This window comes from Rhea americana, unplaced genomic scaffold (genome assembly GCF_003343005.1).
Source record: "Rhea americana isolate MKP2758 unplaced genomic scaffold, rheAme1 scaffold_67, whole genome shotgun sequence".
Classification (NCBI taxonomy): Eukaryota; Metazoa; Chordata; class Aves; order Rheiformes; family Rheidae; genus Rhea; species Rhea americana.
The window spans coordinates 590542-615811 of record NW_028186834.1 but is presented as its reverse complement, the minus strand read 5'-3'; the positions used below and the strand labels follow the sequence as shown (position 1 = coordinate 615811).

General features: G+C 44.1%; 1 protein-coding gene across 1 annotated transcript in view; it reads right to left on the bottom strand.

Moving 5' to 3' along the window:
* LOC146586628 (von Willebrand factor D and EGF domain-containing protein-like) overlaps positions 1-25270 on the bottom strand; it is a 170874-nt gene that overhangs the window by 133179 nt on the left and 12425 nt on the right. The window contains 2 exon segments of the mRNA XM_085320959.1: positions 4537-4682; positions 4685-4720. Of these exon segments, the coding sequence (XP_085177085.1) occupies positions 4537-4682; positions 4685-4720 (182 nt within the window).

Genomic DNA, 25270 nt, shown 5'->3' with positions numbered 1-25270 from the left:
GTCTCGCTGCGGAAGTCCCTGAGCCGCAGGCACGTGGGGACGGGCGGTGCGAGGAGGCAGCAGGCGTCCTGCTCCTGCGCTTCCCTCTGAGCAACCGCGTGCGGCGGCAGACGGAGACGGCTGCAGGGCAGGACGAGGGACTGTTTCGCCTTTAAACAAATAGCTCAACTGAGCAACCGCGTGCACGAGCYGTTAACCAGCTCTGATAAACCCAGGCGGCCTCCTGCCCCAGCAGTTTCCTCAGGTAATACAAGCCAGGGAGGAACTAAACAAATCCAGTCCCAGCCCTCCCTCCCCCGCCAAACACGTAACCCCGATGAAAACCCACAGCGGAGGCTGCGAGGACCCGTGTCCTCTTTAGAGCTTTAATCACGCTGCGAKGCATCCTCCCCAGCAGACGGTTCAGCTCTTGTCCTCTCCGCTGTCTCCACGTCACTTGTGGCTTGCTGTTCTTTTCTTTTAAAGCCTGTTCCTTCTTTTAAAGCCTGCCGTTCTTTTCTTTGAGTGCCTGCGGTGCAGCTCAGTTCACTTGTCTCTATTTTTCCAGAAATGAGATACGGAGGTAGTAGTTGGGTCAGGAGATGCTTGATGATAGCTGCAGCACTGACTTGACAGAAAATACTCCCATGAAAGCTCCGTTTCCTGGCCCTGTTGTTCCAGAAGTGGCTGGTGAAGCGCAACCTGGTTTCTGCATCTTGAAGTYGTGCTGGGTGTCTTAGCCTAGGCAGGGTTGGCTTTTATCCCCTAGTCTGGCCTCATTTCTTCAGAGCATGCGCCCGGGAGCACTCAGCACAGGAGGTGCCAGTGTGGGTCCAGGAGCCCCATGGGACAGGCGAGGGCTCATGGCCCCATCAAACATCTGGAGAAGAGGAACAGTGAGGAGGGAAGACCTGCCAGCTGGCAGCGCATCGCAGAACCGAACACCTTCACGAGCTCCTTCCAGACTTGGTCTGCTGCTCATCTTCCTCATGCCCTGTGGGGCTCAGCCCTCGCTGTCTCCACTTATGCCTGGGGACCTCTCCGTCTGGCAGAGCCGCTCAGCAGCTGGACAGTCACACGTCTCCTGTCATGTGGGCCCTCCCCTCCTGGGAGATGGTCATCGTGGGGTGGAAGATGAGAGTGAAGCAAAGCATGCATCCAGCTGGGAAACCAGGTCATGTCCACATGCCTCGCAGAGCCGGGGCAAAGCCAGTTCCCCACCGAAGCCTCATGTCCCTCAGCAGGTGAGCCAGCAGTTCCCTTTTACCCTCAAGACGAGGAGGAAACCAACACTTGAGAAGTGGCTGATGCGAGAGTTTGAACCTGAGCTGACGTGGGGCAGTGAGGTGCGCGTATGCATACGCGTGTGTGTGTAAGTGTGCAGCTGATAATACCTGTCAGGCCAGGTAGTATGCGTATTTTTAGATGTATACGTACACAAATGCTTAAACTTACAGGTGGGCCATCTACRCGGCTCATGCGTGAGTTATCAAGAGTGTTATTCCTGGCTCCAGAACCAGTTATTATTTGCAAAATCAAATCCTTAACGGACATTAAGGTTCCTCAAGGATTCCGACAGGTTGCAGAGCGTAATCCTCCCTTTTCCCACCTGTGTGCGAGCGAGGAGGAGGAAGAGCCGCGGTKCGGGCTGCGTCCGTGGCTTCGCCGCGCCCCGTGGGCGGCCGCTCTCCTGCAGCCCCCGGGCGGGCCTTCGTCCGTCGACAGCGTTGGCGGGCCGTGCTCCCTCCAGGTTCTGTTCGGTATGCGCTCCTTTCTTGTGGCTTGCCCTTATGTACATTTATGTGTACAGCTGTGTGCGTGTGCTACGTTATTTTAATCTAGAAGCCTGTTTTTCTAACTGATGTTTTTCCCGTGTTGACTATTCAGTGTTAAATTCTTCCCTATATTTCTAATAGATTTTCTGTTGAGCTTTAATTTTCACATCACTTTTGTTCTCTTTCTGAAGGTCATTTCCCTACTAGACCTGGCCATGTCTATGCATCGTTTGTTGCTCTTATTGTATKCCCTTAATCTTAGCAAAGGCTTCCCTATGCTTGCTTCCTTTGGTGATTTTTCCTTCCAAAGTGAGCTTGGCAGTTCTTGAAGAAYGAGCTATTGTTTGTGATCTGTAGGAGCAGCCTTGATACCTGGGGATATTTGCAAATCTTTGCGAGTTTATGTTGCTTTTCTACCAGAACTTGCCCTTGGAAGGGGATGTGGCTGTGGCCCAAGAGCRCATGCTCAGGATCCTGTAATTGCTCTGCTTCCTTAGGGAGCACAGAGGGAGAGGAGAGGAAGAAATAGAGGGAAGAAGGTCAAGATCATTCATTACCCTCCCCAGGGAAATTTGGCAGGCAATGCCTAAATTGGAAAGCTATTTCAATCAAAAGTATTTTACCGCTGGAGGGAGAAGTTTATGGACAGCAGCTGGATTTAAGGGATGGAGAATTCCAGAATACAATTCATCTTTTCATTCTCTTTGACAAAAAAGTTTGGGTTCTTTTTTTCTTATCCTTTTTCTCTCAGTTTTTTACTTCCTTGCTTAATTAGTAGATGAGAAGCAGTTTCTTAAGAGTTGATGCTATTTGAGTGTCATGACAAAAGTTGCTGGGTCTCTTAGTAGTGACRTGGTTATAGGCTGAAGCTCTTGTAACTTGTGAATGTGACTTGATTGTGCTTTCTTTCAAACCAAATGCTTCATATAGTTATGAAGCAATAATCAGAGGTGGCTGCATTTTTATTGTGGACCTTTTTGTGTCAGAATTCAGAATRTAAGGTTTGAAAGTGTGTCTAAAAGAGCCAACAGCTCCCACGTTGACTGGGGACCCAGCTCTCAAGGGTTCCCCTCCCTGATGTACACCCAGTATACGCCATTTCTCCTGCTGTAATTCTCTCCCAGACTGGGCAGGACCTCTAAATCTCCATCATAGTTTAAATCCCTTTTGAGCTCAATTGGGTGGCAAGAATCCTTACCTACTATTACTTTGAACTAAGAAGTTAATCTTATCCATTGATAAGCAGCTAATTGCATCCAGCCTGTATCAACAGGGTATAGCCAGGCATATATTCTGCAAGGCACTAGAGTCATGTACTTTTTAACTCTCTAGCTGCATTGCCTGGCTTTATGTGGTCTCCTTTCTTCTGTTAGGGATTTTGTCTTTTGCTTGTTTAATTAAAATCAGCTTGCTCTAGCCAGAGTTTGGAACGTCCAATAATAACTGCTTATTAAAGAGTGGAAGCTGGGCATTTATTAATTTAAATTATTTTGTTCCAGAGGTTTTGCTCAAATTAAATGGAAAACCAAATTAAACAATGATTTAATTAAGTGGAAGAGAGAGAATGTAGAGGAAGATTTAGAAGGTGATGGTCTAAAAGAAGCGTATTCTTCCAGCAGTGACATATAACAGRTGTAGTCCTTCATCAGCACAGTGAAACAGAGATTTGCTGTCATTCAGAGGATAATGAAGAAACCAATGGCAAGAATTATGTTACAAGATAAGAAACTAAACTGATGAATATAGCTCTACAAACTTGAGTAAAAAAAACCTGTAGAAGAGTTAAAGGAAACAAAGCGTGTGTTGTTGGAAAGAAACCTGATAGAGCTGATCATTGCTAAATACTAGTGACTGCTGAAATGCAAGGACAAATTAAATAATTTTATAGAATATGTGCATGCTCGTAGAGCAACCAATGTAAGTAAAATGCATAATACATCGAGTTGTTTATTCAAGGATGACCTGCTATGAAATGAATATTTCAATAATAATCATGGCAATTTGTTCACATTAATTAAATTTATGGATTGTGTATGCAGAGAGCTAGAAATCCTGTAGAAGTGACAATTATTCCTTAACGTTGCATCCACTGTGAGTTTATGAAGATGTACTTTCGTTGTGGCAAGTGCACGGATCCATTCAGTGTGGGTGTGAACTCTTGTTTGCTGATTTCAGAAAGGTTTTTCAGCTAGATTAACATATCATAATATTAAACTTACTGGCACTCTAGATTGAATGTTTCATCTCTAAAGTCATTTACAGTAATTAGTTTATTATTTTCTGAATAGTTCTGTTTAATAGTGTGTTTGACATTATTCTAACCTGCTACAGCTGGGCTATTTAATACGGCACTGATTTTGTTTAGGGTCTGAGATTGGTCTAGCAGGAATGATTGCAAGTTTAATATTATCACCATACATATTAAACAGACGTAAAAATAGGTAATGTTTTGGTCTTTGTTTCAGAGAGTGCCGTTGTGTGGGGTTTTTTTTGTTCTGTAAAACAGGTAGGGCATTTACAGAACTGTAAATAATACAAGAAATTGTGATGGGTGCAGTCTGTATTTGAGTAGTACCTAGTCCGTAAGGATCCTGAGCTCTGACTATTGCTTTGGGTACGACACTACTACTTGGGGAAAACTGCTTTTCCCATTTTCCCGTTGCCCCTCACTGATCCCCCTTATGCTCTGCTGGTTATCACTGTGTAGAGGGGGCTGGAAAGGAAAATCGCGTCGAAGGATTTATTCAAGCACCCCAGGGTTAATTCTTAAGTTTTTACTGACTTCTACGCGTTTTGTCGGCATTTCTGCAGGCCTGTTGTGGATCGGGAAGCGGTACCAGGCGTGGGGCAGGGAGGGATCGCGGACCAGGTCCTGGATCGCCGCTCGCTGCAGGTCCGGCGRGTCAAACCCGGTGCTGCGGTGGGGTCGCGGAGGACGCGGTGGYCCTCCGGGGAGCACTCGGGAGCTGGAAAAGGTGAACAGGGACGGCAGTCAGGGAAGGTGTTTCAGTTCGATCCTGTTAATAGCTGCTTCGGATGGGTAGAGCTGCTGATGCTCAGATTCAGTTTGGGATTGGGCTGGATTTCAAGGCAAACAAGGGGAAAAGATCGCATTTGGGATAACTAAATAAATAAATGGAAGCCAGACTACACTAAGATTTTATTTATCTAGATATCTGAAGCAGAAGTAGAAATCTTAGCCCTGTGAATCTCATCTGAGTCTGGTTCTAGAGGTTAACATCTGCATCTCACCTCAAAAATTAAATATGCCTTGAGGTTTCAAAGTCTTGTGATCATTAAAAATTATGGTTTTTTTATTCAGTTCACACCGCTGTGTATATAAATATTTTTAATCAGGATAGAATTTCTTGCTTTATATATATATATATATATATATATATATGTATGTATAAATAAAAATAACGAAAAAGGAATTTGCAAGAAGAAAATAAAGACACAGTGAAAGACAAGGAAGCAGTGCCATATTGTTTGCAGAAATAAGTAAGACTTGAAAATATTCAAGCCCCAGGTCGGACTCACCTAAGTCCTGTACCCATAAAACCAAATTCATCAGACCTGCTGTATATGCACTGCACAGTTTAAATAAAAACTGCTGCATCTAAAAGTGTTTGTTTACAGGCTTGCCCTGTTTATTTTCATGTGCCTCCTGATTCTTCACCGAATATTCAATATCTCTTATCAGCTAATAGAATGAAGCCTTCCAGTGATTATTTTAGAAGTTATTTGTTATCAGAAAGCTGATTATCGGGGGGGGGGGGGCGTTTTCTTGCTTAATGTAGCCATTTCCCCCCTTTCGCTCCAAGGAAGKGCTGGAGCTCGTCTGCTCGGTGCATCAGCCGCACGAGCGTCAGCTCATTCCTTGCTGCAGTAATCTTTAATTGYTAATGATGAGGTAAGAGGCAGAGAGGAGTGAGCAGGAATTGCACGGCCTGGGCTTGCGAGCGAGCCGGGCAGTTAGCGAAATCGCCTTCTTGCGCTGCGGATAGACYGTGTTTCCGTGAAGCCGTTGACGGGGAAGGGGGCCGCCCCCCGGAAAGGCATTTTTCAAATGTCACTTTTCAGATTGCAACCCTGCCTTGATATTATGCCAGTGGCACTCTGAAGCAGATTTATCATTTTTATTTTATTGACAAGATACTCAGAAGGTCAAAGTTAATCCACTTACGGCACTATTTCTAAAGATTATTTTTATTATGCCAAAGGCAAGGCAATGGTACACAAGACGAATGGGGACAAAATATAGYGTAACAGAGCCTTTATTGCAATTTKGGGGGAACAAAACTATCAAAATGACGGTGCAATTCAGTGGAATGCAAAATTCAACTGAATTAATAGAGTTGCCTTTTAAAATAATGCCCAAAGCTTTTCTTTTCTACAGGTAAGAGCCATTTTGCAGAGGAAAGACTTGGAAATACTGCAGCACTAGTTAAATCCCGGATCTGATCCACTTCCTCCGAACTGCTTTCTGGGGGCGTGTGCCCACCAGTGGGCACCGCATGGAGACGGTCCTTGGCACGTTCCTGACTAAAGGAAATAAATGGCATTTCAGCAGACCAAATATTTTACACATATGAGAATTTTACCCTATATTTAAAAGCGTTAATAAGAGTTGGACTCTCACTGGCTCGTCCAATATCACTTAGTGCTTCGGAAGTGTTAAAGGAATAGGACTTTGGCTCTTGGTGTCTTTTGCTTGCTCCAAGTACCTTCTTCCTGAACAGAAGACAAAGTCTAATAGKAAGTGGAATTTAAATATGGCTCTCTGCACAGTGTTACCACACAAATCCTGCGAGAGTATTTTAACATAATTAATAACATTTCATTTCTCAATAATAATAATACCAAATACTTCATTTAAATGTAATTAATAACCTTCTGCTCAGTATGCATTAGTAATAATCTCAATTCACACAGTACGTTGTGGTCTTGCCAGTGATTAACTGCTCTGTCCAAACAATGCAAATATATTAGAAATTGAGACGCGGCTAATTATTTTTCATCCTTCGCGTGTTTTTGTTTGCGGTGGTTTAGAAAATGCCGTTTCGCCTGCTAACGGCAGCGAAGCGCGACGCCGCCGGCGGGGTTTGGGAAGGGCAGGAAGCGAGCGCGGGCCGGCGGGTGCTCGCTGTATACTGCTATACTGAGGGTGCTCCTCAATATAGCAACTGTCCCCCCCCCGCCGCAGGGAGCAGTAAAAGTTCAATGTCCGTGTCTTGTACTGAACCGTTGTTGTTCTCCCGTGTGCYGGCTAGATTGCCTTTAAAAGGAAATGTTTATTTCTTTGCATATGAGAAACCTGTATGTTTTATTTAATGCCCCAACTCTATTCGTGTAATTGCATTCAAAGGGCTTACGAAAAAAGATGGTGGCTTTGCATGGAGCTGGATGCTCGTCGTCGCTATGACCGTAAAGATCTCCGTCGGGAAGATCTTGAGCCACGTGTCCCAGAGCATCTTCCAAACTCAACATTGCCCAGGAGCTGTTGGGGCCCTTGTCGCCCCTCAGTGCTCTTGCACCCCCGTCTCCATCAGTATCGGTGCTGCTGAGAAGATGCAGTGATTTGTTTACTTGCCTGGTCTTAAAGCATTTTTTTTTTAAGCCAGCAATTCTGTGGCAGCAGCTTGCTGAAAAGAGACAAGCTGAATAGCTTCCTTCTGACATRTTCAAAGCAAACAAAGCCAGTACCTGTTGCAGCAGCTAAGTGAAARCACCGTTGGAATAACTCTGTCAGCATTATAAAGCAAGTCCTGTGGGGAAAATCTGTCCCTGTTCCAATCATAAGGAATATTTCCATTAATATCACGGAGGTCAAGATTCCCCTGACTTTAAYGTGCGGTGACTTGTTATGCTCAAATGAAATGATTGGAGGCCTGTGGCTTGTAGAGAGGAAAAAAAAAAAAGGTTATTTCCTGAAATTTAGTAGCTAAACCCATGGTTCTTTGCAGCCAGCTGAGCTACCCGTTTACGTGTTTGGTGGGGTCTTTGGTGCAGAGGATGCTGCCGCGGCGTTGGAGCTCGTGCCCGGTCCTTCCCCACCAACGCGCCRGGGCTGCGAGAGAAGCAGCAGCCTGAAAACCTGAACCGAAATCATTCGATCAACATTTGCTTGTTTTTGTAGAGGCGGGTTGGCGTGGGCACGACAGAACTCTGCCTGTGATCCTCGCTCCCAGTAAATACCAGTGGGTTGCTCAGGCAAAGGTTTAGGAAGCACTGAGATTTTACTTGTTTGCTTTGAACAGCGGCTGCAAACCAGATAATATCAATAGGTGATGGCAGCTAGAAAACCCCGAAAGAAATGTAGATTGCGAGTCCAAGGTCTGTGTTTGCTTTGGGCAAAGTAGTGCTAGCCGCATATTATATTTAAAGGGCATTTTAAAGCTCTGGGAAGCAGTTGGCAGATTGCAGAATAGTGTTTGCGCAGAGGATGAATGAAAACTCGGTGATCGCTCCGCGTGGAACTGATCCGTACCCGTCCGGTGACGTGCTTTAGCCGGGAAGGAAGCGCTGCAGGACGCGGCTCGCTTTCTCCCTGTCCTCGCCCCCGCGGCGCGGAGCTCGGCTGGAGTCTCCCTCCGAGCCCCGGAGCCGCGGGAGTGTGRCCTGGCTGAACCGGCGTCAAAGAGACTAGGTGGATCGGGACCTTCTGCAGTATGGAACTTAAACATATATATATATGTATATACTATATTTTTTCTAACGATACGGGGAATGGCCATTTTTTGAAATCTCTCCCTGGCAAACTTTTGAAATTCCGCTTTTTGTTTCTTATCGGTTTCCCAATACTATGGTTTACCGTATGTTGTAAAGAGRATATTGGCAGAAAAAAGAAGGAAGGTGCTGGGAGAGAGAAATTCTTTCCAAACTGTTAGTGCATGTGTTCATAATAACAGTGAAAGAATCTGGTCTGGTAAGATTTAGAGATTTCTTTTGGTGGATAGAAGTTACAGGTGAACAGTAATCTAGTAACAGATAAGGTGCTGTAGCTGAAAGGTGTCTGACAACCGATTACAGACAGAAGTYGCCGCCTTGTTTCACCAATATTTGCTAACATTTTAATGTAATTATTCTCTATGCTGATGAGAGCAATTTTATTCCTAAAAATATTCAGGGACCAGAATTTGCTGTGAATATGAATGTGATCACGGCATGAAAGTGCTTGAACTGTGTGTGCTGCTCTGGCAGGTAAAGCGTAAGAATTTTATAAAAGCCTTGATAGCTAATAAATAAAACTATTTTCAGAAACAGAAGAACCTCCTGCTGAACTGATAATGAAGCACATTGCATAAATACGATGTACTCGTAATGGCTGGGTCTTGAACAAGTCATAATTCGTTCATAAAATGAAATTGATAGAGATAAATGAACCATTGTGTAAAATGAATGTAATTATAGAAAATTTGACCTAGGAAGAGATAGAGTAGCAGCTGAAAAGAATAAAATGTGTTTCAGAGATATTATTTGTACTGAATAACAGGCAGAATTAAAAAGAAAAATCGGGCCAACCAGGAGCGTGGTTTTCCAGCAGTCTCCGGCTTAACACTTCCACATAGATATTAGTGTTTTGAAAAATAAGGTGTCTTCCCGTCAGGCGGGTAATGTAGCATTTATAGTAAATGCCCTTGTTTTAGGGCAGCCTTTAGCCCGTCCAGTTGCGGGGGTCTGCGTTACTCCTTCGCGTAGTGCCCCCGTGCGGGCCGAGGCAGCGACGGGGGACGGGGCCCGTGCCCGCCCTTTGGTCCTGTGGATGCTCGGTGTAATATCCTTGGCACKCTCTGCTTTTAGTGTATTTACCCGAAACCCTTCCTGCAGATTACTCCCACTGGGCAGGGTTAGCGGGTATATTGCTTAATTCTTAGGGATTTCTCCTTTTTGCACGAAGGAGTTAGCCCTGAGAGAAGGCGTACTTGAAGAGAGTCCTCCTACGACCTGAAGATGTTGTCTGCGTGGTGTATCAGAGCTTCGTTTGCCTGGGAACGAGGTCACCTACCATCCTGGCCTTGCGCGGAGGGAAGCGAGGGACTATCGGCGAGCTACGGGCCGGTGCTCGGTTCCGGAGGAAACAAGTATTTGTTCGTGCCCCACCGCCCCTCGTCCTGCCGGGGCGAGGTGGAACATCGAGGGCAGAGGCCGGAGCCCGTCCCGAAGGGCGGGCGTCGTTCCCGGGCCCGGCTGCCCCCCACACGGCCCCGTCTCCGGCCCCGTGCGCTAACGTGCCGGCCCCGGCAGGCAGCTGTGCCGGACTCCCACCGCGTCCTGCCAAGCCTCGCGTTCACCAGCTCTGGCCTGGCTCGGGCGCCGGGAGAGCTCAGCGGTCGAGTGGAGAAATCGCTTGCTGTTGCTGTGTCAGAAGGGAACTCAAAACCTCATAAATTTCCTCGAGTTATCCTTAAGTTAATGATGATGCCTTTAAGGACTTCTGAGCAATCAATAAGAAGAAAATTATAATTATTGTTATTGATTGGGCTATTTTGCTCTCGTCCCTCAGAATGAAGAAGTGAACCGAAATGAAAAGGTTCGTTCTTACCTCCTAATCTCAGCTGAACATACCCTTCCAAATGCAGCCTTCCCAAACAGCAGCAGCAAAAATGAACTTGCGWGGTTTGATTTTAGAACCCACTGGGCTCTATTCAGATGGAAATTTGATTTCCATGGTTTACCCCCTGAGAGCCGGAGCTGTTTCCGAGCCTGCACTAGGATGCTGGCTCATTAAAATTCGAGAGCCGCGCGTTTTCCCAGACCACTCCCACGGTAAATGTTGAATTTTGGCCACATTTTTCCCGCTTACTCGGTTTAATTCTGCGTTTGGACGATACAGCACGGGGAAAGGCGTCACCACGAAGTTCCTGACCGTGAATCCAGGCTGCAGAAAGGACCGGCAGCAGGATGAGGGGACTCCGGCTGCGGGCCGGTTCACGCCACCAAATACCGGGTCGGGATGCAGGTGCTGCGTGTGATTTAGTTGCTCATGTATGCGGGATGACGGCACTTTTTARTCTTTATTTATTTATTTATTTTTGTTATTCACTGCTATTTTTYGTTCGCTTCGCTGGAACAACAGGGTTTTTGGCAGCCACGTGCTCCTCGCGTGTTCGTAACGTATGCGTGGCTCAGTCTGCCTTTGGAGTAAGGATTTATTAGTTGCTCTGTTATTCAGCGGTGTACTCGGTGCTCGTACGTGGCCACGCTCCATTTCCCAGCTAATACACAGTCCTGGAAGCATCTCATCATCTGCTGACCTGARCTCGGGTCTCATTTGACCCTGCCAGTACATCCTCAAGCAAGTTGCCCGGTCTTAGAAACTTGCCGGGAATCCACCCAAAACGGGAGCGAGCGCATAGCARCTCCTGCAGATGCAGAAACTCGTCTCATGCATCACGGCACTTTGGATGGATTTAAAAATATAAAAATAAAAGGTCGTGAGCTAAAAATGGCCCGCCTGGTCAGCGTGGTAAGAGAAAGCTGTGCGCTCCCACCCGTGCAAGCGCGACGTTAAGTCTGACAGGTTTCCAGAAACCAAGTTAATCAGCAGTCCTTAGTGGGCGTTTGGCACGTGAAAGGAGCAGCTTGTGTGCACGCTGCCATAGTTAACATCAAAACGCACTGGTGCCCTCCCACTGTGGTCGTGMTTTCAGCTAGCAGTTTCCCTGGTGGTATTTTGGGGGAATCTGGTATGTCCGGTTRTGGAAAAAGCAGCTCGGTGTGTGTCTTGTGCTTGGCTCCCGATCATGCCGTGTCAGAGCAAAGCTTTCAGCACCTCTACGTGAAAGCCTCTGAATAAATACATTTACTGATTTTATTTAGYGGAATTTAGCCCCCTTTCATTGTTCTAACAGATAATTTTCCTTCTTGTTCACTGTGATCTCCTCAGATCCCTGCTAATTAACCCAGAACAGCAGGCATATTCATAAAAAYGAGTTTGGGGGATCTATGTGGGCTCCAGGTATAAGCGGCTTTTCTGTATAAAAGAAAATCTGCTTCAGCTGGTATCGTCTGAGCCTTCATTACGTTTACACCTGCTACCTGCACAATCTTTTAAGCCATAATTACCGTAGCAAGGAAAACACCTCCCTGACCGTACGCGGGTGAAGCAAAGCCGCCTTCCTCCGGCCGCCCGGGGCTGAGCGAGAGGCGGCTTTGCCCCGCGTTCCTCCAAAAGGAGGAAAACAGCCAGAACTTAATTCTTTCGCTAGCAAATTGTTAACAAGAAGTGTTATCTGTAGGTAAAACAAGGCAGAGATGCACTATTTCAGAGTTTCTTCCATCTTTATATTGTCAAATAACAAACTTGTTTTTGCATTCTTTGTTGGTAATTGGCTAATAACTATAATTTTCATCTTACTGAGATAGGCTAGAAACCAGTCTTCAGAAAAACCCTACAACATAACAGTTGATCAATTCTTCATTACAGTCGATGCATTTAGTTTACCACAGTCTTTTCATTTGCAATTTCAGTTAAAAAAAAAAAAAAAGAGAGAAAGAAAAATCTACTCAAGCGATTTCAGACTGGACAGCCATAGCACAAATTAGTACACAAAAAAACAGCAGGCGATCAATTTGTCATTTTTTCTTTAGCAATTTGCAGTCATTGTTGAGTTGCTTTTGAAGCTTGTAAAATTTGAGTATGTGAAACCTGGTGAAAGACAGGCTTTGGGTCATTCCTGGGCTGTGTTTTGTGAGTTGTCTGAAGAGTTTGCACAGGTAGAGCCATCCGGCACCTGCCRATATCCCACCTGAGCACACATAGCTAAAATTCAGCGTGGTAGCCCTGGGAGTCTTCTCTTGTTTTCTAGTGTTAAACTGGTTCAGAGGAGGTTTAGCTCCCACTAAGCCRTGTACCTGGCAGCACAGAAGACCCAGCAGCAGCTCTGTGTCTCCAGTAACATGTTTTCATGTGGTTGCACATGCGTGGTTGGCTATTACGAGTACTGGGTATCCCATGGCAGATCCCTCTCCCATCAAACCTACTCTGTTTTATATAATTTTATTAACTATTAATAAGAACATGCTGACTTTGCCAGCTTCTAAAACCTTCTCCTTTTTTTTCCCCTCTTCTCTCTGTGAACCAATACATATTCAATTATTTATATAAAATCCATAACGTTGTCAGGAATACCTGCAGGTCTGATACCAAATTGGTCTGTTGCCTTATGAAACCCCTGCAGAGCAGAAACCTGGGCTYGTTTCCCTGCCTCAGAGCAGAGTGGGATATTACAGAGAGGTTCCTCCCTGCCCCAGCCATGGGTTATTGGCTATAATGAGACAGAAAAACTCTCTTTCTCATAAGGAAGAGAGTATCTGACAAGAAGCGCTTAGCTGCAGGAGAGGGTTTTACAGATGAGACTTCTGAAGGGGGAGAGTTAGGTACTAAGTGCCCTAAAGGACAAGACTTGCCAGCTATTACTCACTTTATTTTTTTTTCCTGGTTCATTAGGCAATTGCCTGCTCAGCCTGCTGYGGACCCCACAGCGCGCAGCAAGGAAAACTGCACTGTGCAGCCTATCAAAGCCAAACCGCCTCCAAAGCTTGTTGCAGAGACAGGCTGGGTACTTTATCCTCCACTGCAATATGAACAAATGTACTTATGGACACCTCATGTTGCTTAAGCAGCCTTTGCACTTAAATCTCTGCTGCGCGTGCAGCTGGGGTATGGTGTGCTTGCAAACCAGGTGCTGCTGCTTTGCCCATCAGGGACGGCACCTGTGAGAGTCACCTGCAGCCGGTTCCTCTGCAGAAGTGAAAGGACTTTTGCACAGGGGATTGSTTTTTTTTTTTTCCTTTGCCCTCCTCCTCCTCTCCTTTGCCCACCTTCTCCTTCTCAATTTTCCTGTGTTCTGATTCTATTAAGGAACTGATGCTGAATTGAAAAGATCTGATGCCTTTTTTGAGTCTTTTGCATTGGCTAAACTGATTCCACAGCTGACTGCATTTGGCGTGTTTGGGGCTCAGCGGTCCAAAACCTCGCAGCGTGGGGCTTGCTGCCTTTTGCTGCGAGCCTGTTGCAGTTAGGCCCAGGTTTCTGGCTGATGGATGCTCACATCCCCCTGGTCTGAGCCTGCCAAACATGAATTGCRTTGGGAGCATGGGACCAAGATGCAGGTATTCTTCCTTTTATCATTTCAGATYCCACCATTAACCCACCCACCCCCAAATTAAACTTTGGGCAGCAATTGTAACTGCCTTATTCTATCTTTTCACTTATTTACTGAAATAAGAGTCTGATGTAAAAGAAAGTACTAAAATCCAGGTTATTSTGTTATGGAATGTGGCTGCAGCAGCATGGCTCAATATTAATGATAACCAAACGGGTAACTCTGTGCAAACTGGGATACAATTTGCTCTTAGGGATCCAACAAACAAGCTYACACCACTGAATTATCTTAATTCTAAAATAGCCTTCCAGCAGCACCACTGGCCAAACTATGTTTTGGGTTATTTTGYGGTATCTGGCATTTTGAGGCTCTTCCAGGCACAGACAGACACGATGCGAAACTGAATTGACCAAGTATGTGAAGATTTGGGGTATAAAAGGTTTAACAGATGTTAATGTTCTACATTTTTTGGTTGCAATAATATGAGTACAGACAGCACTCAGAGCAAGATGGAAAGGAAAATATTGCATGTAGGAGGGACAAAAAGAAATAGCTATAATACTGTGCTGTAGTAAACTTTGAAAAAGGCAACTGTTGTGCARATGTTTCAGGCACTAGGGAAGGTTTTTTTTAAAAAAAGATGATTTCACTGGTCTAGTGAGGAAAAGTGGCTTATTTTAATCTAAAGTAAAACCTTTTATTTTTTTCACAGGAATAAAATCTCTAAAACCAAAAGGCAAGACTGGTAGCAGTTTAAAATCAAACTAAACATCTGTTCAACCCAATATTTTGGAAATGGGAAGCATCAAGTAGTTCCATTTTCAAAGCTGTTGAAAGCAAATATTTCAATTCTTTGGAAAATGCACCTTTTTCCCGTCATCTAAATAGCTAGACACATTCAAAATAAAGCTACTATAGATCCTGCTTACCTTTTTTTTTTTTTTAAAAAAAAAAAAAGTCATTAATGCTATTTTAGCCAGCTCTGTTCGCAGAAAACATGCTCCTAGGGGAGCTCATATCGTTTGAGTTTGCTACATGGAGCACAATCCCTGGGACTAAATATTTCTTGTTTTTCATATCCGAATTGCTTTTGTGCACATGAACTGCTCCGTATTATGAGCCCTTTCTTCCTGCTCTTTCATATTCCTTTCCTTGACTGCAGAATAGCGAGAGCTGAGATATAGCTGTCTTGCAAAATCCTCATTACATTACAAACTGGATGTTATGTAACTCCTATTCTCCTGGCACCGGGAGAGCAGTGTGTGCACGCAGCACCACATCAGTACGCAGCAGGATAACGTGCGTCTTGGCATGGCACTTACCCAACCCCGATTACCTGGTGCGAAGAGCACAGAGGCATTTTTGGCATCAGCTGTGCTGAAAAGAGGGTCAGCCTGCTGCTTTTTGCGATAATCCTTCTTATCTCTAAGTTATTGCTGCAGGGTCTGCATGGGGACACGAGGCAGGGAAACTGCTTCAGTCCCTTTGCAGTCCCATATAACGGAGATGGATTCTCCTGTCCTCCACCCYGAGCAAGGATGGCTAATTCTGATTTATCTCCCATGCTGTAGTGATCGACCACATGGATGAATGACTCCTCTGGCTGTGCCTCCAAAAGGCTCTGGATCTGCAAGTGCCTTTCGGTGGTTTATGTATTCCTTCAGCATCAAAGCACAGACTTCATCTTTGTCAGTCCTGATAGCTGCCCTTCCTATGTTTTTGCATCCTTTTAGAATGTAGTTCTTAGCCATGATACAAATCTTGTTCATTTTGCCAGTAAATCCAAACTTGCCATTAGTCTTTCAATCACTAGAAAGCCCTAATATGGATAAAACAGCAGAGATTTGTCTTGAAATGGCCATCTGAACCAGTTAATTTCCTTATTTCTCTCAACCTGGTTTCTTAATGTTTGTTACTTATTCATAATGACTCCTTGACTACAAAGAGTACATCAAAGCTGAAGGTTTCTCTTTAATCAGGACGCCACAACATTATCACTCTGATCACAAGGCTTCAGCTTTCAAATTTTCATGCTCGGTCCTATTCTTGGAATGTGTCCCATCATTTAAAATAGTCTTCTAAGGTTGGAAAAATGACCTCTTCTTTTTCAAGGCAAAACTTCTCTTAAGATTGCCCGTGGACTTTATAGGTGATAGCTAATAACGATGTAGATTTTTATGCAGATTGAGTCTTATTTGCAGTAATAAGTTTGTATAGCCAAAAATCCTTTCAAAGTTTTTTTTATTAAACAGCAGCAAGTTATTTTGACTCTGATTTTGTGAGTAATGGGAAACTGTTCCTTTCAAAGGAGTCTGGAAATAGTCATCAGACTGTCTCCTTTCTTAAGAGAAAGTACTGATATATGATCATATTTTTTTTGTGGGTGTAGGCTAGAGACAGGGGATAGGATAGCTAAGATCTATATGCTAGAATCATAGAATCAGTAAGAATCAGGAAGGGACCTCTGGACATCATCTAGTCCAACCTCCCCGCTCAGCAGGGTCACCTAGAGCATGGTAGACAGGGTTGCATCCAGGCAGGCCTTGAATATCTCCAGAGAAGGAGACTCTACAACCTCTCTGGGCAACCTGTTCCAGTGCTCTGTCACTCTCACAGTGAAGAAATTCCTCCTAGAATGCTAACTAAAAAAAATTTCTTAATTTTTTAATCTTCTGTTTTCCTGCCAGACCAAGTAGAAATTAGAGCTGCTGAGAAGCAGTGTTAAGCTAAGAAAAAAAAACAAACCGTTGGTCTGTTCTTCTGGTCTAAGTAAAATGAACATGACAGTTGAGTCAGGCTATCCAAATCAYAGAATCATTGAGGCTGGAAGGGACCTCTGGAGATCATCTAGTCCAACCCCCTGCTCAGGCAAGGTCACCTAGAGCACATTGAACAGGATCAYGTCCAGGCAGGTTTTGAATATCTCCAGAGAAGGAGACTCCACAGCTTCTCTGGGCAACCTGGTCCAGTGCTCGGTCACTCACAGGAAAGAAGTTTTTCCTCATATTCAGGCAGAGCTTCCTGTGTTTCAGTTTGTGCCTGTTGCCTCTTGTCCTGTCACACGGGACAACTGAGTAGAGTTTGTCCTCGTCCCCTTGACACCCTCCCTTCAGGTACTTGCACACATTGATCAGATCCCCCCTCAGTCTGCTCTTCCCCAGGCTGAAGAGGCCCAGCTCTCGCAGCCGTTCCTCACAGGGCAGGTGCTCCAGCCCTCTGATCATCTTTGTAGCCCTGCGCTGGACTCTCCAGTAGCTCCATGTCTCTCTTTACAAACCCCTTTACACTATCAGTGAAACCTTAGGCAAAGTTATAAACCTACACAGAAGAAACCTTGGTAAAAGGAGGAGGAGAGAAATACACTGGGGAAGATGCACACTGCCTGTTCCTGTTGTCCCCAAAGCATAGCCTTGGCCGATAGCAAGAAAACATGACACCTTTTGGCAAGGCAATAAAAGACCAAAGAAAATAAGGCAGAAAAAGACCATGGAAGGTCACGTAATCCCATCAGTGTTCAACAGCAAACACCACTGCCTATACAGGATCCCATTCTCTGCAAGTAGTGCGAGATTTGTGAACTTCAGAGATGTTACTATTGCTTTCTCTGTAYTCTTAGCAGAATGTATTGGTTTGCTAATAAACTTGTCTTTCYGAACAGCTCACAAAAATTCCTATAAACCTTGCAAATTCCTTTGCTCCAGGCTGCGGGTGCTGCCCAGGAGGAGCGGGCGCGGGATCCCTTTGAGAGCAGCGCTGTGAACAGGGCCCCGTTGTTCGTGAACAAAGTGGGGGCTTGTTCATGCCGTTATCTGTTTGGGGCTTGGCGGGTAGGTTGCATGCTTGATTTACATTCTGTCTGTTAACAACTTGCCTCTGAGTATTTGGAATCGGTATAAAGTGAATATAATGAGATACCGTATGTTAATTCTGGTATGCGTTTTGGCTGATAAAAGTGAAAAGTGTAAGCTCTTTGTGAGATTATTACATATAAATGTGTTATGGCAATTGCATGGACAGTCTAGCAAAGCAGTAGCATTACCCATTAAGATTTTTATCAAAGTAATGCAAATGTTATTAAGGAGGAAAAAATAAATAGAAGGTTGGGTAGCAAGATAAAACTATCTAGAAATCCAATCTCTGATCCTGCAAAGATTTTGAACGTTAAACTTTTTAATAAGGCTAAGAGATACTTAGTGTATGGCTGGTACATCAGAATTGCTGTTTACTCTCTTGCTTAAGTAGATGTGTATATTCTACCACTACACATATTTCTCAGGAAAATGTAAGTGGAAAAAAAGGAGGAGGTTCCTTGATGCCATTCTCTTAATGCTTGATACTATCAAATAACCTCCAAATCTCCGAACAGAAAGAGACTAAAATATGAAGAGTAAGAATGACTGAAATAAATGACAGTGTTTTAAAATGTTAGCTAATATTGATGTTTCAGAGGAAGGAAAAAAAAAAACCCTCCAAGAACGCTGCCCYAAAGAGTTGATTGATATTGCTGCCACAGGAGCCTGTGTGACACTGGATAAGTCACTTCAGCCGTGTCAGAGGTGATCATTACTTTTATGTTCCTCGTTTTCTGGGTGCCTGACTGATGACCCTGATATGCAGAAATATGAGGCACTTGAAGCTTCACTGTTACTGAAATCTTAATGTTGGAGCTGGCTGCAAGCTTTCTAAAGAAAAATCTTCTGTTGGAAAATGTTGACTTACCACAACTGAGATCTTCACAGAACTGTATTTTTCCATTGAAGTTATAGATGTGATTGTGTGTGTGTGTATTTAAGGATGGAATTTATGGAGGGGAAAGAAAGAGAAAAACAGATGAGTTCTTCATTTTGGTATAATACAAGCACGTTAAAGGCTGCAGAAATGAGAGACTAGGCGTCTGCTCTCAGTCAACTTGAGCAAAACTTTCCAAATCAATGCTGTTACCTCCTGGGCTGATGCCTGTTGCAGCATTGGTGGGGGAATGAGGAGGGAATCTTTTTTTTTCCCRCACTTCCACACTTCAAAGGGCTTTGGTTTGACTCCAGTGTAAAAGGGTGAAGAAATGTCTGTGTTTCTGCAGCAGGGGAGAGTGGCTGCACTCTGGGTCTGCTGGAGCAGCTCCTCTGGACTTGGCAACGAGACGCCCCAGTGTGCYGGAATACTTTTTACCTCCTTTCCCTGTCTCTAAAGTCATTAACACGTTGGCCTGTAAACGCTAGTGATGCCAGGCTATACCACAGCCCGTGCTTTTTTTAGTCGCTAGAACAGTAACACTGTTGAAGAAGGAAATGTGCTAGTATGGTGCAATTTGTTCCCAATAGATCCCTGCTAGCTTTTACCTCCATCATGTTATTTTGCTTTTTTCCAGGGCAGGATTTAATATTCMTAACCTGTCTCTGGGAGGCGTTCGCCTATCCCCTTCTCAACATCAAGTGAAGGGGATTTTATAGACACCGATCTCYGGACAACCTCTCTGGCTGCTTAACCCTTGTGTAGATAGGAAGTGTCTGGCTGATGTGCTTGCTGCAAACTTGGCTGATCTTTCTTCCTCTGCCGTCAGTGGATACGGAGAATTGACTGATGCTTTTTTTCCTTCAGTCTTGCATGTATTAGAAGACTAAATGTGTTCCCTTTCAGCCCTCTCTTCTCTATGCTAAACAAGTCTGTTTCTTTTAACTTCTTCTCATAGATCGTACTTCCAGGTCTCTTGTCAGCTTCGTTGCTCTCTTTTTTTGAACAGTCTCCAATTTGTCCATCTTTATTTTAGTGCGATGATCAAAATTAGACATAGTACTGCAGCCACGGCCTCTYGAGTCCAGGTGTGCAGGTCTAATGAGTTGCTCTGCTTTTATACGTACTAYCATTCTCAAGAACAAATTTGATTCTCGTTAATTTTTCTTAATAACTTGGCAAGCACTGAAAGTAGTCTGGCAGGTTTTTAAGACCCCAAATAATCTTTCTGACGCTTCTTGGAGTTTAGTAATAAATTTGTACTCTCGTGTTTGTCTTTCTTGGGATCCCAGAGGTTTTCTACRAGTTCTTGAAGATGATTTTTAATGATTCAGATAATGCTTTGGCTAGTCTCCTATAACACATGGTGAATTCATCAGTTACTGCCAGCCTGGATATACCCCCTTTTTAACTGTCTCTTTTCTTCTCCCTTGTGTTCCTCTTGCCTTCTCAAAATGAACTGCATTGTGCGTCTGATCATAATTAACTTCCTCTGTGAAGACTGAAGCAACAAAAACTTCAAATGTGCTTGTATTTCCCTGCGTCGTTTTAGCTGCTCTCCTTCTCTGCTAATGGACCTGCACTTCTTTCCTTTGCCTTGATAACATTAATAATATTTGCCCTTCACTTCACAAAGGCTGTGAAAGTAAATTAATGAATGTGCATGAAGCACCCAATTACTATAATAAAGAATACCAGGAAAGAGACTGTTGGGAAGTGAACAGTACTTTGTGGTGTATTTGTTAAAGCCAGGTGCCCACAAATAAGAATAACCCAAAATACTGACACAGTGCTGCTTAACTGAGTGCCACCTCTCGCTTGCGCTGAAGGCAGTGAGGGTCCTCTAGCAAATCGATGCGTGATCGTGCAATAAGGACTGGATTATATCTTGTGTGCACAAGGGAGCAAATTAAGAGGGCACAAGTAACCTTAACTCYGGACCTTCCTGGTTCGTGAGCACTCTGGGTGCAGATGTGGAAGCTAAAATATCAGCGCTGCCTCAGATGCTTGACAGCAGCCTGTCAGTACCCAGGCACTGAGAGCTTCCTGGCCTTCAAGAAAGTTCAATCTTTTGATCTTGTAGCCAGCATCCTGACACTTTGCCCCTTGTTTTTCTATTTTTTTATCCATAGACAGAGAGGATAATATGTTCTTAGTGGGCAAGTAAGTTAGAATTTCCAACGCTCTCCTCCCTAGGGTACGATGGCTGCACRGGTTGTACCAGGCCATCTCACTGATGGCTGGAAATATTTGGAGTGGTAGCTGTCTTGCATAGCTCATTGAAGGTACACAATGATATAAATTTAGTGGAAATTATTTTGAAGTGGACTTGGGCCTCAAACTGAAACAGCACCATGAAGATGACTGGCAAAAATGGTCTTTGCAAGCTTTCCATTTTACCAACTCATTTACTTGAGATTACTGGGGACTAAAGGCCAGTTTGACGTGATGTGACCCACAGCAACCCCTGCTCCAAACTGTAGAAGTTTCTAATGAGTTTTTATGGATTGTTTTGTCCTTGGAGAGCACTGCAGTGCTGATGCTCTGGCTGCCCTATGACTTGTACAACCGGTTGTTTCACGCCTTGTATCTAGCATCCTTTTACCCAGAGGGAACAATTTAAAGTAGACTGTGTTGGCTTTGTACCAGCCAAGTTTCCCTACAACAGTGATATATTTACCAGGTGGCTTGCAGTAAAATTAAGATATCTTTTCCTACTAAAAAGTGCAAATAATCACTAGAGTGGCTCCAAAACTGACCCAAGTTTTCTTCCAAATCATTTTTTTCTCTGCTGTTTTCCAGTCTGGCTGCTGAGGATTTTACTCACCTGCTGTCATTTGACCTCTCTGCCCAAGAATGTAAAATTAATTAAACAAGCCTCTCTCCAGCTGTGTTCACTTAACAGCACGTCCATTCTAGCACTAGTTAGTCTAGCATTTGCACCAATATTAACAAGAAACATTGAAACAAGGAGTATAAAAATTTTGCCCTGTGCCTGCTGTAGGAATTGGCTCATTGCACATCCTCTTCTTGTCCTATACGTGTAGCCTTTTGTCTCCTGTGTCCTTTCAACATAATTTTYGTTTGCCCTCTACTCTCACCTCTATTACTGTGTTATACATGGGCAGTTGACTATATGACTTAATCATAGCAGCCTTGTCCTGCTGTTTTACTTCAATCATCTGCAACCTCTCTCCACTGGGCTAGCAAAGATACATTCCTCTGCACCGCAGAAAACAAGATCTAAAACAATACGATAGTGTTGGAGTTCTGCATGTATAATTTCAGCAGTGTTCCGTGTAGCCAGTCACCTGGCTTCTCTTTTTAATGAAATCGCCCTTGTTATCAGCCTGTTTTCATTCAGCGCTCACAAAAGGATTGCTCACAGCATGAGTCATACCAGACATTTCAGTATCTCTGTCAGGAAGTCAGTAGTGATAATAAAAAGGGGTCCATCCAGACAAATCTTTGGAAATATAACATTTAAGAGCTGTGATACTGCTGATAGCTTTCCATCATTTTGCAGAACATAAAAAAAAAAAAAATCAAAAAAACACTCACAAAGCAGAATCGTGATCATTAGTACTTTTGTGTTGTTTTCCACAGTATTTGGTTGCATCTGTTATATAATCCAAAGATTTCTCACCTTCATTTTTCCATTTCTAAGTCCTCTGCCTTAGGAACTTTCTTCCTGGAAGGACCAACTGAAAACTCAGCAGGATAAGTGAAGCTGGTTAGCTCTGCCAGGCCAGAAGTGAACCCTCTGCCGCAGCTGCAGGGTGTTAGAGCCTGCAGGGTGTTAGATGTGTCCTGTGCCCGTTGCCATCCTCCATTAGCCRGGCAAGTGCTGCTGCCTGTAGGGAGTGAAGGTGCTTTCTAGCCTCGTCCCCCATGTCTGAATAGCAGAAGTGCAAGTGTGCGCTGAAATCATCCTTTGGGGTTGTTTTCAGTCCCCCTTTGGGGGACCTCTTTGTGTTTCTCTTCTGAGGAGACTATTTTTTGCAAAGTCAACTGGCAATGTCTACATCATTAGGACGTTTTCCTGGAACTGCATCGGCTGATTGATGGCTGTGAAAATGCAGCATATTTCATTTTCTTTTTCTAGACATGAAGCCAGCTGTTAATGGTTTCCTTGGGGTGAGGCTGGCATCTGCAAGATGAGGTCTCAAGGCTCTTAAATGTACGTTTGCAGGAGGGCCACCTGGGTTTTTGGCTGTTCCATTACCGGCCACTGTTACTGCTCCTAAGAAGTAATCTAGGTGAAACGGGGGCTGTGCGTGTCTGTAAACCTAGAGTCTGGTCTGGGAAACCGCAGTCCTTAGTGTCAGGCAGAAGCGATCTAAGTGGTGTTGAAATCTTTCTTTATGCAATTAGGACTTCTATAGTCTGTTTSCAAATTCGTGTTCAAGTCCTATGGTTTAGCAGTTGAAATTTAGTTTTATTCATCTGCCTTCTCAAATCAAATACGTTAATTAACACATAAATGTTGCCCTCTTCGTGTTAATTGTGGGTGCTTGCCGCAGGCCGAAATGAAGCGTGAACTGCAGTGTGTCCTTAGGAGTGAGAGTAGGGCCATGGCTCTTGGCAGACATGGGCAGCAATAAGCAGTTTTCTCTTACTGGTCCTGACTAAAATCTCTGTTAAAATATTTGTGCCTTCTGTAGTAGAAAATGGCCATTTGATTCCAACATGCATCTCTTCTGCCCAGCTTTCCCAGGTTTCATTGGTAGCTGGGGCAGGGAGGCTGTGGAGGTCCCTGAGGACCACCGYGGGCTGCTGCTTCAAACAAGATAGCCCATAGCTATTCAGCTCCTTATTTTTCTACAAAAGCCCTCTGTGACTGTAAAGATTGGGTCTCATTTGTACCTGTAGACAGCACATCCCTCTAAGAGGTAGAGGCAGGAAAAACACAGATTGGTGTGAAAGGATTCACTAGGCTGACTTTATGAATTGGGCTGGATGCCTTATCCCTCCTGGAGAAAGAGAGACTCACCAGGATGCTTGGGAAAAAAAAAAAAAAAAAAAAAAAAGACAGAGCTGTGAAAAGATTCACTATCAGTTTTGTAAGCTGCTTTGAAACAGGAACCAGGCTGATCTGTGTCTGCGTTTCCACTTTTGGAGTGTTTCACAAGGACTGAAATGGGCAAGAGAAGGGCAAAAAATCAGTTGTGTGGGGAATTCCTGGCATACTTCATAATTCCACAACTCATGCGACTAGAATTTTTGCAGTGCTGGCCATCATATCCTACATACATCCTCACAGAGGCGGAGAAAAATCCACATCTACCGAAAACGGAGCAGCTTTAAACAGGAGAAACATATTGCATAAACAGAAATACTGTAAATCAGAACCTTCCTTCCAGGTGTGAAAGTACGATTTTGCTTGCTTTCTAGTTCATATGATCAACAAAAAGCATTCATAACTGTTAAGAGGTTGAAAAGTTGGCCTACGGTTCACATTGCTTTCTCACGTGAGACTCCACAGGTCAAATTCCCTCTCATCAGCTTGTGCCACAGCAGCTTTAGATAAGCGACTGGGGAAGAATAGCTGAACCGTGAAAGCTATTATCTCAAAGGACTGATATTTACTGGATTTCTGCTTTTTTACCTTTCTGGCTGACTCTCAGAATTTCTTTCATTGCTGCACATTTGTTTGTCTCCTTTCTCCAGCAAACACCATTGAACTGCATGTGCACAGGTCTTGTACACTTTTATCTAGAATTATCACCAAAACCCTTTTCAAGACCTGTTTGCATGCAAATGAGACTTGCAGACTCCTAGGGCATTTCAGCCCATTAGTAATGCTAAGAATTAACCATAGAATTGGATCAATAAKAGAAGGGAGAAGACTATATACTCTGTGATCACGGGGTGACCGCTCCCGCTGTGAAGCGTAAAGGTACTTTGAGTGCTAAAAACACTGTACAGCAACAGTTAAATTAGCGCTGTTGTATAGACCTCATTTGGATCCCTGTGCACATGTTCGAGTTTGTGCAAGCAGAGGGAATGGCTATTAGGATAATCAGGGGAATGAAGAGCTTGCTCTATAAGTAGAGATTAAAATTAATTTGCTCAGCCTAGCAAAAGGGGGGCTGAAGGGTCTTTTCGTGTTGCCTGTGCCTACATCAGGGAGGGAAAAAGCTCTGCAAGCTAAAGGATAATGTTGTCGTGAGAACCCTGGCAATAGGAACAACGTCAGTGAACAGATTTAGGGTGGAAAGTAGGAAATTTGTATCCACTGGAAGGCAAAGATCTAGATCACTTAAAGAAACAGGAACAGAAAATCGAGTTCCAAGATGGATTTTATCAATTTCTGAAAAGAGTTAGACATGACTGCCTCTAAAAGCRAGGGACTTGAGCGGAACAAGAGCAATGGTGTGGTTCATACAGTTAAGTGCTTTTAAAATATACCTGAAGATACCAGAGGTACCTCCAATGATGCTGACTGGGGTCAGAGAGTTCTAGCAGACCATTCCTTTTCTTTTTTTAGATGCAAGACCCAACAACTTTCCAGAGACTGAAAATGAATATGAAAATTAATCACACGCCTGGGTTATGTAGGTGTGTTTGAAGAAAGGAAAATGCTTGCATGTTATTGCAGCTATTGAAGCAGTGATGCTGGAAGATTTTGGCTYGGGGACCAGAGAGCTCTGAAAGTTTTGAAACACTAGCCTAACC